The sequence below is a fragment of the Schistocerca serialis genome, chromosome 9, assembly GCF_023864345.2.
Source record: "Schistocerca serialis cubense isolate TAMUIC-IGC-003099 chromosome 9, iqSchSeri2.2, whole genome shotgun sequence".
In the NCBI taxonomy this organism is placed as follows: Eukaryota; Metazoa; Arthropoda; class Insecta; order Orthoptera; family Acrididae; genus Schistocerca; species Schistocerca serialis.
The window spans coordinates 82,651,699-82,665,551 of NC_064646.1; the positions used below are offsets into that span (position 1 = coordinate 82,651,699).

The window sequence follows — 13,853 nt, forward strand, 5'->3', positions numbered from 1 at the left end:
AACATTCCGTCAGAATTTCTAAAATCATTGGGGGAAGTGGCAACAAAACGACTATTCACGTTGGTGTGTAGAATATATGAGTCTGGCGACATACCATCTCACTTTCTGAAAAGCATCATCCACACAATTCCGAAGACGGCAAGAGCTGACAAGTGCGAGAATTATCGCACAATCAGCTTAACAGCTCGTGCATCGAAGCTGCTTACAAGAATAATATACAGAAGAATGGAAAAGAAAATTGAGAATGCGCTAGGTGACGATCAGTTTGGCTTTAGGAAAAGTAAAGGGACGAGAGAGGCAATTCTGACGTTACGGCTAATAATGGAAGCAAGGCTAAAGAAAAATCAAGACACTTTCATGGGATTTGTCGACCTGGAAAAAGCGTTCGACAATATAAAATGGTGCAAGCTGTTCGAGATTCTGAAAAAAGTAGGGGTAAGCTATAGGGAGAGACGGGTCATATACAATATGTACAACAACCAAGAGGGAATAATAAGAGTGGACGATCAAGAACGAAGTGCTCGTATTAAGAAGGGTGTAAGACAAGGCTGTAGCCTTTCGCCCCTACTCTTCAATCTGTACTTCGAGGAAGCAATGATGGAAATAAAAGAAAGGTTCAGGAGTGGAATTAAAATACAAGGTGAAAGGATATCAATGATACGATTCGCTGATGACATTGCTATCCTGAGTGAAAGTGAAGAAGAATTAAATGATCTGCTGAACGGAATGAACAGTCTAATGAGTACACAATATGGTTTGAGAGTAAATCGGATAAAGACGAAGGTAATGAGAAGTAGTAGAATTGAGAACAGCGAGAAACTTAACATCGGGACTGATGGTCACGAAGTCAATGAAGTTACGGAATTCTGCTACCTAGGCAGTAAAATAACCAATGACGGACGGAGCAAGGAGAACATCAAAAGCAGACTCGTTATGGCAAAAAAGGCATTTCTGGCCAAGAGAAGTCTACTAATATCAAATACCGCCCTTAATTTGAGGAAGAAATTTCTGAGGATGTACGCCTGGAGTACAGCATTGTATGGTAGTGAAACATGGACTGTGGGAAAACCGGAACAGAAGAGAATCGAAGCATTTGAGATGTGGTGCTATAGACGAATGTTGAAAATTAGGTGGACTGATAAGGTAAGGAATGAGGAGGTTCTATGCAGAATCGGAGAGGAAAGGAATATGTGGAAAACACTGATAAGGAGAAGGGACAGGATGATAGGACATCTGCTAAGACATGAGGGAATGACTTCCATGGTACTAGAGGGATCTGTAGAGGGCAAAAACTGTAGAGGGAGACAGAGATTGGAATACGTCAAGCAAATAATTGAGGACGTAGGTTGCAAGTGCTACTCTGAGATGAAGAGGTTAGCAAGGAAAGGAATTCGTGGCGGGCCGCATCAAACCAGTCAGTAAACTGATGACCAAAAAAAAAAAAAAAAAAAAGAAGTTCTAGGGGACTGATGACCTAAGATGTTAAGTCCCATAGTGCTCAGAGCCATTTGATAATTACACTTGTTGTGCTGCCATTCGTGAACAGCATTCTAGGGGGTGTTTTCAGACAGGAAAACGCTCGCCCACATACCACTTTTGTAACCCAATATGCTCTACAGTGTCAACATGTAGTCTTGGCCTGTTCGATCACCAGATTTGCCTCCAATTGAGCCCGTATATGACATTATCGGACAACAACTCCAACGTCATCCGCAAACAGAATTAATCGTCCCTGTATTGACCGGCTAAGTGCAAAGGCTTCCAACTCCATCCCACAATCTGACATCCAGCACCCGTAGAAAACAATACATGCACGTTTGCATGCAATATTCTGGAGGCTTGCTTGCAATATTCTAGAGGCTACACTGGTTATTACTCGTAATGTACCAGCATTTCACATTGGTAATGGCTTATCTTGCGCTTACATTAAACTGTGATCTTGCAGTGTTAATCACATAAATATGTTACCAAGACAAAAGTATTCTCGAAATCTCATTACCTGACATTAATTGTATTTTGGCGCTCAGACTTTTTTTCCGTCAGGCCATAGTAATCCGTTGATTTAATGGTTAGTGAAATTCTCAGTAAATATTTAAACCAAACTTTATTTTACATGAGACATCAATAACACTTGGTAATACAGTCTACTACAACTCATGCATAGAGAATGCTGAAATTCTTTTCTCACAGAAACAAAAGTAAATGCAAATAAAATAAGCTAATAATCTTCGAAGAACAGTCAATTAGATTTATCATAAAGACAGTGATTAATAAGCTGCGAGTTTGTTTTGTTTGTGAAAGTGAAATAAATGATTCATTTCATTAAGTACAGAGTACTTTTCGTTGCATATAAAATGATCGTTTAAGTGTATAACCCATTTCTTGTTGTCATTCCTTTTTACAGACATCATAATTGAAAATACGTACAATAATGACTGTGATTTTAAGTTAAAATGATGACTGAAAAGCATATTCTTGATTTGTAAAACTGTCAAACGAAGTTGACTTTGTGTACAATGATCTAAAAGTCCTTAGTAGAGGAAAAAGTGTGAGGCAAGGACAGGCATTGCCTACATTAAGTGTAAGCTTTTCATTGTAGTGGTAATGCTTAATTGTACCTAAGTTAAACCAATGACTTTCATATAATAATGACATGTTCCTCTGACTAAAAAGAATGAAATGGTTCATATGGCTCTAAGCTCTATGGGACTTAACATTTGAGGTCACCAGTCCCCTAGAACTTAGAACTACTTAAACCTAACTAACCTAAGGATATCACACACATCCATGCCCGAGACGGGATTCGAACCTGCGACCGTAGCAGCAGCGCGGTTCCGGAATGAAGCGCCTAGAACCGCTCGGCCACAGCGGCCGGCTAAAAAAGCATCATTTCAGTGCTTACATACCGAAAATCGTTCATTCTGATTGTGAAATGGCCAGATATTTGGCCGTTTGTGTAGTAAACTAATACAAATAATATTTCAGATTAAATTAATGAGAAGGGGTTTGGTACCACGATGTAGTTCATGTCTACTAAATGAAATTTTGCATCAGTAAATTAAGTTGTAAACTGTCTGATTACGAATATTCCTCAAAGAAAGTATGTCGTATCGAAGTACATACCCTGATGAGAGGGCTAAGTTTCACATACGGTTTTAATGGAGAAACTCTCGTCCTGGTCTCCAAAAGACAGTGGAGCGTCAACCCTCCCCCCCCCCTCCCCCCACCATCCCCATTCCCTGGCTGCAGTCAGTGCTTTTTCTCGTCTTTGGTAACGCCATAATCTTTTACTCTAACCTCCTTGCTTTCAGCTGGTAGTGGCGTCATTGCAAGTGCATCGGTGTGCACATTCTAACCGATTTCTTTCCGTTTTCCGCTGTGCCCATGAATTCGAAATGGCTCACTTGAAGGACCAAACGAACTGCATTAAGTTTTCTTTTAAGCCCCACAAAACTGCAAATAAAACCCACTGCGTGCTGAGGGAGGCATTTGACGATCGCTTCCTGAGTAAAGCAAGAATTTTTTTGGTGGTTTGAGCGGTTTAGAGGTGGCAGTGGTTCTATGGCGAATAACAAGTATTCGGTCAGAATGTCAACGCGCACAGCGCCGGAAACGATAACAATAGTACGTGAAGTGATCCACATGGACAGAAGACAGACATTCCGTGAAGTCTGTGAAATTGTTGTAGTTTCATCATGAACCTAGCAACCTAACTGATGAAATGAACATGAGGCGAAATGCAGAGAAGTTCGTACCTCGCCTTTGAAAGCCGATCACCGAGGCCTTCGGGTTTAACTGTGCGCTGAACTGCTAACAACACTTCGAGAAGGTCCAAATTTCTTGTCCAGGGTCATAACAGTCGCTAAATCTCCTCTACAAAAATCAACATGGGTTCTGCAAACAGAGATCTTGAGAAACTCAGTTCGCTCTATTCCTTTATGAGAGCCATAGCAGCGCTCTGGTGATGCAGTGTTGTTCGACTTCAGGAAGTCAAAAGGGTTCAAATGGCTCTGAGCACTGTGGGACTTCACATCTGAGGTCATCAGTCTCCTAGAACTTAGCACTACTTAAACCTAACCAACCTAAGGACATCACACACATCCACTGTGGTGTCACCGCCAGACACCACACTTGCTAGGTGGTAGCCTATAAATCGGCCGCGGTCCATTAGTATACGTCGGACCCGCGTGTTGCCACTGTCAGTGATTGCAGACCGAGCGCCACCACACGGCAGGTCTAGAGAGACGTCCTAGCACTCGCCCCAGTTGTACAGCCGACGTCGCTAGCGATGGTTCACTGACAAATACGCTCTCATTTGCCGAGACGATAGTTAGCATAGCCTTCAGCTACGTCATTTGCTACGACCTAGCAAGGCGCCATTACCAGTTTATATTGAGATTTTAATTATGTACCGTCAAGAGCGATGTACACCAGTTATGGATTAAAGTTAAGTATTCCAGCAGCAACGTATCTTATTGGCTATATTAATTACGTTGTCCTGTTCCAGACCTCACGCCAGTTTGCGTGAGCTTAAAAGCGTGCATTTCGGCATCCTCGCATAGTGACTTGGCTGTCTTGCCAAGTCACAACATCCACGCCCGAGGCAGGGTTCGAACCTGCGACCGCAGCGGTGGCGGGGTTCCGGACTGAAGCGCCTAGAACCGCTCGGCCACCGTGGCTGGCTGCAGGAAGGCGTTTAACATAGTCCCGCACTGCCATTCACTTAAAAACAATACGACCTTACCGAGCATCGGATCAGATTTGTGGCGGGATTCCAAACCTGATTGCGAAAGGAACTCACCACGTCGCTCTTAACGGTACAGATTCTGCAAATGTAAAGGTAATTACAGGAGTACCCAAAGGAAGTGTCGTATGACCGTTACTGTTTACAATATATATCAATAATCTAAAAGATAACGTCACTAGCTCCATATGACTGTTTGCAGATGATACAGTTGTCTTTAAGGGGAGATACCAGTGAAATTTTATACCAATAGTAGAAAAGCACAAGTGGCTGAGAAGTTGTTTCATAACATATCTTGGCATGCAGAATTAAATGGGTAAATGAAATTTGCTAAACAAAATTTTTTTCATACATTATTATTTTTCAGACACATATGTGAAATTGTTAGTTATCACTGACATGCGTGCATAATGCGAAATTACATCAAAACTGTGCTGACATAAGCTGTCGCCAGCACACCGGTCGCCAAAGATGAAGCGCGAAAATTGATAGTAGGCGCGGCATGAAGCGCACCTGCAACAAGAGAGGCCAAAACCACACCGACAAACAACATGCCGCCAACGCCCTCTGGAGAGCATGTATTTAGCCGCCGCCGCTGACGGGGGTTGGGGGCATCAGTCACTGACTCACTTTTCCAGTTTGGCGTCTGAGAGTCCACACGCAAAGCGAGCTCAGTTCACATCGCAGCTTACGACAGAACACAGTGACAAGATTTAGTTACTACAGCGGGACAAGCAGTGAGACTGAAGTTTGTAATAGCAAGATTACCGAGACTGTCTGCAAAAGGACTATTACTGATGAGCTTGTACCACAACACATGGACTCTATTCAAGATACGTAAATCTTCATGTAAATAAAGAACCGTATTTATGCACGTGTGTATTTGTGTTGTATAAATAGGATACTGGCCACCCATAACAACTTCTTATCAAATGGTTCAAATGGCTCTGAGCACTATGGGACTTAACATCTATGGTCATCAGTCCCCTAGAACTTAGAACTACTTAAACCTAAATAACCTAAGGACAGCACACAACACCCAGCCATCACGAGGCAGAGAAAATCCCTGACCCCGCCGGGAATCGAACCCGGGAACCCGAGCGCGGGAAGCGAGAAGGCTACCGCACGACCACGAGATGCGGGCAACTTCTTATCCCTTGCTTCCTTGCGGTACAAGATTCTACAAAACAATCCGACATCTTAGTTTACACTACTATCACGTTCAAATATAGCTTCTTCTCTCCGATTTTTGCAACATCAATTTTTCGACGAACTTCTTTGTATTTTTTCGAATATTTCACTTCAGATTGCTACAATGCTACATTGTCCTTTTTTGCTGATGCTTCTGCTGTTGGATAAGCATATTTGAATCCTAATTTTGTCAATTTTTTCTAAAATAACTCCGTGAGAGCCAGCATTATATTCACAAACACTGATAGAAGACGCTACTTTTACCCTCACTGTAGAAACATTGGTCTCTTTGGGACACCAGTTCCATATAATACCGTGTACACTCTCACTAGCCACGCGGAGTGGTCACTCGGTTTGAGGTGCCATGTTACGGATTGCGCGGCCCCTCTCACAGGAGGTCGAGTCCTCCCTCGGGCATGGATGTGTATGTTGTTCGCAGTATAAGTTAGCTTAAAATGAAATGATAATTAAATCAAGACCTTAAGCTGTCGACAGGCGTTGATATACATTAACAGGGACAGTCGAAATGTGTCTCTAGAATGAAATGCCTGTCAGCAGCTTAAGATCTTGATTTAATTATCATTTCATTCTAAAGAGCTACACGGTCACCAATGCTACCTGTTCTTTCAGACTTGTCTGAAAGAGCAGATACCATCTTCATATAGTTAAGGCTAACCGTCCATTGACCTTCTTCTGTGCGGATGCACAAGCATTGCCCGAACTCTTACGGGACTCGGTAAGATTGTCTGCCGCGAGTAATGACTGCAATGGGCAGGGGCACTACGAATGTAGTGTGTGGACATTAAGTTGGGAATGCGGGTCTCACGGGGAGCGTGCAAGGGATAAATCCCTGCAGTCGCACTATCCTCTGCGCCCTCGGTGGCTCAGATGTATAGAGCGTCTGCCATGTAAGCAGGAGATCCCATAAGGAGATCTTCACTCTGCAGCGGAGTGTGCGCTGATATGAAACTTCCTGGTAGATTAAAACTGTGTGCCCGACCGAGACTCGAACTCGGGACCTTTGCCTTTCGCGGGCAAGTGCTCTACCATCTGAGCTACCGAAGCACAACTCACGCCCGGTCCTCACAGCTTTACTTCTGCCAGTATCTCGTCTCCTGCCTTCCAAACTTTACAGAAGCTCTCCTGCGAAAGGCAAAGGTCCCGAGTTCGAGTCTCGGTCGGGCACACAGTTTTAATCTGCCAGGAAGTTTCAGGAGAATCCCATGTTTGAGTCCCGGTCGGGGCACACATTTTCAACTGTCCCCGTTGATGAATATCAACGCCTGTTGGCAGCTTAAGGTCTTGATTTAATTATCATTTCTTTCTAGAGAGCTTCACGGTCCGAAAGAACAGATACCTTTTTCATATATTCATATAAGTTACTTTAGGTTAGTTTAAGAAGTGTGTAAGTCTCTAGACCGATGACCTCGGCTGTTTAGTCCCTTCGGAATTCACACACTTCTGAACATTCGAGTAAACCACCCTCTGGGTGCTTCAATACTACATTATGCATCTCCGCTATCGTCCATCATCATGTGTTATTTGTAGCTTACACTACTGGTCTTTCTCTTGAACGAGTTGAAGTGACAGAAAAGTGTGTTCATGTTAAAATCTATACATCTACGTCTACCGCTACACTCCGCAAGCCGCCTTATAATGTGTGGTGGAGGGTGCTTTGATACCACAATCACTCCCAATCCTTCCTGTTACAGTCGCGAATGACTCCGGAGAAGAAGTATTGTTGTTAAACCACAGTGAGAAACTGAATTTCTCTGATTTCAGATTCATGGCCTTTCCGCGATATATACGTAGAACGAAGCAGTATATTGGTTGGTTCTTCTAGGAACGTACGCTTTCGAAACTTTAACACCAAACCACAATATGATGCACAATGCCTCTCTTACTAATGGAATTAACTGAGCGTCTCTGCGATGCTTTCGCCCTTACTTAATGAACCTCTAACGAACCGCGCTGCTGTTCTTTGGATTTTCTCCATTTCCTCAATCAATTCTACCTTGTACGATTCCCATACTGGTGAACAATATACAGGTACTCATCGAACAAGGATTTAGTAAGCTCTTCCATTACCTGCGATCAATTTGATGCGGTCGTTCCACTTCTAATCGCTACGTATCTGTTTTTTATGGATGTGACATCTTCAAATGATTGTTCCGCAATCGTGTCATCACATTGTAAATTATTGGCACTGCGTTACAATTGTTTATAATGATGATGAACTGCTGCTGCCTGGACCACACATCTATCGTCTGCAAATCGCTACAGTTTTATAGCGCTACTACAACTTCTCTGTATACAACACCATAAGCCGCGAAGAGTCTCATAGAACTTCCGATATTATCCAGTAAGTCATTTCTACATATTGTGAAAGGTAAAGGTCCTATAACAATCCTTTAAAGCACACCCGAAGTTACACTTACATTGAAGTCTTCTAGCTCCTGAGGATTTTCTGTTAGCTAGAAAGTATTCAATCCAGTAAAACACTTGGTCTGATATTGTATGCGTTCGTACAGGCGTCTCGAAAACCTTCCAGAAGTCAAGGAACACGGCACCTACCTGGACTCCTGTACCTACTACTTTCTGTGTCTCGTAGACGAACGGAGTGAACTGGGTTTCACACGATCGTTGTTTTCGGAACCCAAGTTAACATCAACAGAGGAGATTTTCGGTCTTCAAAAATTTCATAATATTCGATTATAAAGTGTAGCTCTAACTTGTACAACATACCGACGTCAGAGATTGTCTGACAAACCTTTAAAAAGTAAATCACCTGCGTTGAAAGGAACAGAAATGAAAATGAGCAGGCGAGAGAAAAGTGTCAGTCATGCTCAGAGGAAAAATCCCTGGAACTATATCCGTCTATAATATTAATAATAGCACTTCGAAAAATGGTATCATTTGTTCAAAAGGCATACGTTTGAGCATGCAGTGTGTCTCATATCATTAGGGTTAAAATTATGGAGACGGTGAGACGACTGTGAAGTGTAATCATGAAGAATCAATCACAGTTAAACCAAGATCAGTCGGTTTTTTAGGTGGGCGGTTTTTTAGGTTAGAGAGTCTTGGGAAAGCACAAGAAGGGCCTGAATCACAAAGGGTGCAGGCTGAACACAGGAAGAACGTAGATACCGGAACCATCGATATAACAGTTGTAAATTGCCGTAGCTGTGTTGGGAAAGTACCAGAGCTCCAAGCGCTAATGAAAAGCACTGATGCCTAAATCGTTATAGGCACTGAAAGCCGCCCAAAGCCGGAGATACGCTCAGCCGAAATTTTTGCAAAAAACCTAATGGTTCTTGCGGTGGCATGTTTGTTGCTGTTAGAAGTAGTTTATCTTGTCGCGAAATTGAAGTAGGTAATTGCTGTTAGTTAGTACGGGCAGAGGTCGTTGTTGGCAACCGGAATAAAATGATAATTGGATCCATTTACCGACCTCCCTATTCAGATGATCCAGTTGCTGAAATATTCAAAGAAAACTTGAGTTTGATTTCAAAAATGTAACCAACTCATACGATTATAGTTGGTAGTGACATTAATGTACCCCGGATATGTTGGCAAAAATACATGTTTAACACCGGAGGTACGCATAAAACTTCATCCGAAACTGTGCTAAGCGCATTCTCTGAAAATTATTTCGAGCAGTTACTTCATGAGCCTACGGGAATAGTAACGGTTGTGAAAACACACTTGACCTCTTAGCAACAAATAATCCTGAGTTAATAAGTAGCATCACAACGGACATAGGGATTAGTGAATACATGGTTGTCGTAGCGAATAAAAATTCACTTGAGGCCTTTCTGATAGACAATCTCCACTCCTTCCAAATTAATAATAAAAATGTAGACCAGATGTGGCTTGAATTCAAAGAAATAGTGTCGGCAGCAAATGAGAGATTTATACCAAATGAATTAACAAACGGCGGAGCTGATCCTCCTTGGTACACAAAACGAGTGAGAACACTGTTGCAGAAACAAGGAAACAAACGTGCCAAATTTAAACAGACACAAAATCAACAAGATTGGCGATCTTTTACAGAAGCTCGAAATTTAGCGCGGACTTCAATGAAAGATGCTTATAACAGTTTCCACAACGAAACCTGGCAGAAAATCCAAAGAGATTCTGGTCCTTTTTGAAGTATGTTAGCGGAAAGAAACAATCAACGCCTTCTCTGCGCGATAGCAATGGAGATACTATCGAAGACAGTGCTGCCAAAGCAGAGTTACTAAACACAGCCTTCCGAAATGCCTTCACCAAAGAAGGCGCAGTAAATATTCCAGAATTCGAATCAAGAATAGCAGCCAACATGAGTAATGTAGAAGTAAATATCTTCGGAGTAGTGAAGCAACTTAAATCACTTAATAAAAGCAAGTCTTCTAGTCCAGACTGTATACCAGTTATGTTCCTTTCACAGTATACTGGTGCATTAGCTCCATACCTAACAAACATACACAACCGTTCACTCGATGAAGGATCCGTACCCAAAGACTGGAAAGTTGCAGAGGTCACACCAATATTCAAGAAAGGTAGTAGGAGTAATCCACTAAATTACAGGCCTACATCATTAAAGTCGATATGCAGCAGGATTCTGGAACATATATTGTGTTCGAACATTACGAATTACCTCAAAGAAAACGGTCTCTTGACACACAGTCAACATAAGTTTAGAAAACATCGTTCATGTGAAAGACAACTAGCTCTTAATTCGCATGAAGTGTTGAATGCTATTGGCAAGGGATTTCAGATCGACTCCGTATTTCTGGATTTCCGGAAGGCTTTTGACACTGTACCACACAAGCGGCTCGTAGTGAAACTGCGTGCTTACGGAATATCGTCTCAGTTATGTGACAGGATTTGTGATTTCCTATCAGAGGTCACAGTTCGCAGTAATTAACGGAAAATCGTCGAATCAAACAGAAGTGATTTCTGACGCTCCACAAGGTAGTGTTACAGGCTCTTTGCTGTTCCTTATCTATACAGACGATTTGAGAGACAATCTGAGCAGCCGTCTTAGGATGCTTGCAGATGACGCTGGTGTTTATCGACTAATAAAGTCATCAGAAAATCAAAACAAATTGCCAAGCGATTTAGAAAAGATATCTGAATGGTGCGAAAATTGGCAGTTGACTCTAAATAATGAAACAAGTGAGGTCATCCACATGAGTGCTAAAAGGAATTCGTTAAACTTCGGTTGCACGATAAATGAGTCAAATTTAATGGCAGTAAATTCAACTAAGTACCTAGGAATTACAATTACGAACAACTTAAATTGTAAAGAGCACATAGAAACTGTTGTGGGGCTGTTGTGGGGAAGGCTAACCAAAGATTGCGTTATATTAGCAGGACACTTAGAAAATGTAACAGATTTACCAAGGAGACTGCCTACACTAAGCTTGTCCGTCCACTTTTGGAATACTGTTGGGTGGTGTGGGATCCTTACCAGATAGAATTGACGGAGTAAATCGGAAAAGCTCAAAGAAGGGCAGCACGTTTTGTATTATCGCGAAATATGGGAGAGAGTGTCACTGAAATGCTACAGGATTTGGGCTGGACATCATTAAAAGGAAGGCGTTTTTCGTTGCGACGGAATCTTCTCACGAAATTCCGATCACCAACTTTCTCCTCCGAATGCGAAAATATGTTGTTGACACCGACCTACATAGGAAGAAACAATCACCTCGATAAAATTGGGGAAATCAGAGCTCTCACGAAAAGATGTAGGTGTTCGTTCTTTCCGCGTGCTACACGAGATTGGAATAATAGAAAATTGTGAAGGTGGTTCGATGAACCCTCTGCCAAGCACTTAAATGTGATTTGCAGGGTATCCGTGTAGATGCAGATGTGGATGACCTAAGGTACTGACAGGCAGGGACAGTGGTGCATTAAGGAGGGTTGTAAAAAATCACATGATCACTTGAAATGCAACTTACGAATGACCCGTGACTACCAAAGTGCTATCAGAAGTCCAGCTAACACAATGACTGCGCGTATGGTGTTAAGAAGAATGTAGCACAGGGGTCCAACAGTTACAGATGAGCCACATATTTCTGAAGTTAGTGCTGGGCGACATTAGTGCTGGTGTAGAGACCGACGCCAATCAGTAGTTTATGATGCATACGAGTGAAATGGAATGGTGAATCACGTTGTACCCTGTGGCAATCCGATGGAAGGATTTGGGTTTGGCGAATGCCTGCAGGAAGTTCCCTGCCATCTTGTATGGTTCCAACAGCGAGGAGGTGGTGTTACGGCATGGAGGTGTTTTACTTCGTTAAGGTATGATTCCTAATTGTCCTTATCAAAATGCTAAGGGCAGAAGGATATGTACACATTTTACAATGCCGGCCGGAGTGGCCGTGCGTTTCTAGGCGCTACAGTCTGGAACCGAGCAACAGCTACGGTCGCAGGTTCGAATCCTGCCTCGGGCGTAGATGTTTGTGATGTCCTTAGGTTAGTTAGGTTTAATTAGTTCTAAGTTCTAGGCGACTGATGACCTCAGAAGTTAAGTCGCATAGTGCTCAGATCCATTTGAACATTTTACAATACTGTGTACTTCGTACAGTCGTCAAATAGTTTGGAGAAGATAATTGTTTGCATCAGTATAACAATGCGGTTTTCGTTATTGAGGGTGAAAGGGATGTCACTCCTCTACAGACATTCAGACACCTCATTTAATGAGTCCCCATCAAAACCGTCATAAAGAAGAAAGATAGACTCACTCCATATTAACGTCCACTAAAAATGACCGTATACATTCGCTTAAAGTGTATGAAGTAATGTAGAAACCAGGCTGCAGAAATTAAAGATGGTCATGAAACGTAGGCAATAAATGAGAAGTGAGTAAGACAGGGCTGTAGGCAATCTCTCATGCGATTCAATCTGTACTTAGAGAAAGCAGTAATGAAGAATTTTGGAAAAAGAATTGCCATATAAGTGAAATATTTGAGGTACACCGATGGAATTGTAAGGGACAGCAAAAACCTAGAGATATCAATTGAACGGAATGAATAGTTGGTCTTGAAAAGCAGTTACAAGATGGACGTCAACAAAAGTATAGCGAGAGTGACGGAGTGGACAAATTGATAGGACACATTTTTAGGCATAAAAGAGCAGTTAATTTGGTAACTGAGGGAACTGTGTGGAAGAGGGGCAGGAGGGATACCGAGACTTTACTACAGTTAGCAAATTCTAGTGGTTCCAATAATCATAAAGTGTAAATCTTGCTTGCACTAGTTGAGAGTGCTGCAGGATAGGGGATGACCAGGAACAGCACAGAGTAAGCTCCGCCAGGCACTGTACAGTACCCTGCAATTATGTACAAGTCATGGTGACGACAGCATATGAGGCGCCGACGTGGTAAAACTGGGGAGTGTGGCTAAGGAAACATTTACCGTCTGTTTTATGCTGCAGGAAGAAGTGCCGTACAATGGCTGCTTTGCTTTATGGCCTAATATCAGTACCTCAAGTAGAAGAAAGAGCCGTTAAGATAGTAGCCCTAACCTGGACCAGCCGCTGGACAGCGCTTTTGCAAGGAACACGTCAACCTCAGAACTCACCCCGGTCTGCCTCGACCAGTACGACGAAGAGGAACCCTGCGCAAAGTGCGAGCGCCAGCTTCATGGTGGTGGCTGCGTCGGCGGTGGTGACGCGGCAGTCGACTGTCCCAGGCGCCGCGGTGGCGCCCTATATACCGGGCGGTCGGCCGTCCCCACCCCTCTGCTGCTGCGTTTATGGCTGCAACGGCACAGGGAGTGGAGCGGTCGCTTTTCGCATAAATGTACTCACATCGATACACTGCCATTTCTTCTCGGATAATCCCTCCACTGTATGTCTTTATTTCTATTCTTTGTTTGGCTGATACAAAATAATGAGACAAAGACGGCGCTCGTTAATATGGTTGACCTTT

At 42.8% G+C, this 13,853-nt stretch overlaps 1 protein-coding gene across 1 annotated transcript in view; it reads right to left on the bottom strand.

The window, feature by feature from the left end:
* The window catches only part of LOC126419827 (serine protease inhibitor I/II-like), a 36,581-nt gene extending 22,993 nt beyond the window's left edge, over positions 1-13,588 (bottom strand). The window contains exon 1 of the mRNA XM_050087059.1: positions 13,504-13,588. Coding sequence (XP_049943016.1) covers positions 13,504-13,567 — 64 coding nt within the window. The 5' untranslated portion in view covers positions 13,568-13,588. The remainder of the gene's footprint in view (positions 1-13,503) is intronic.
* Between the last annotated feature and the right edge of the window lie 265 nt (positions 13,589-13,853).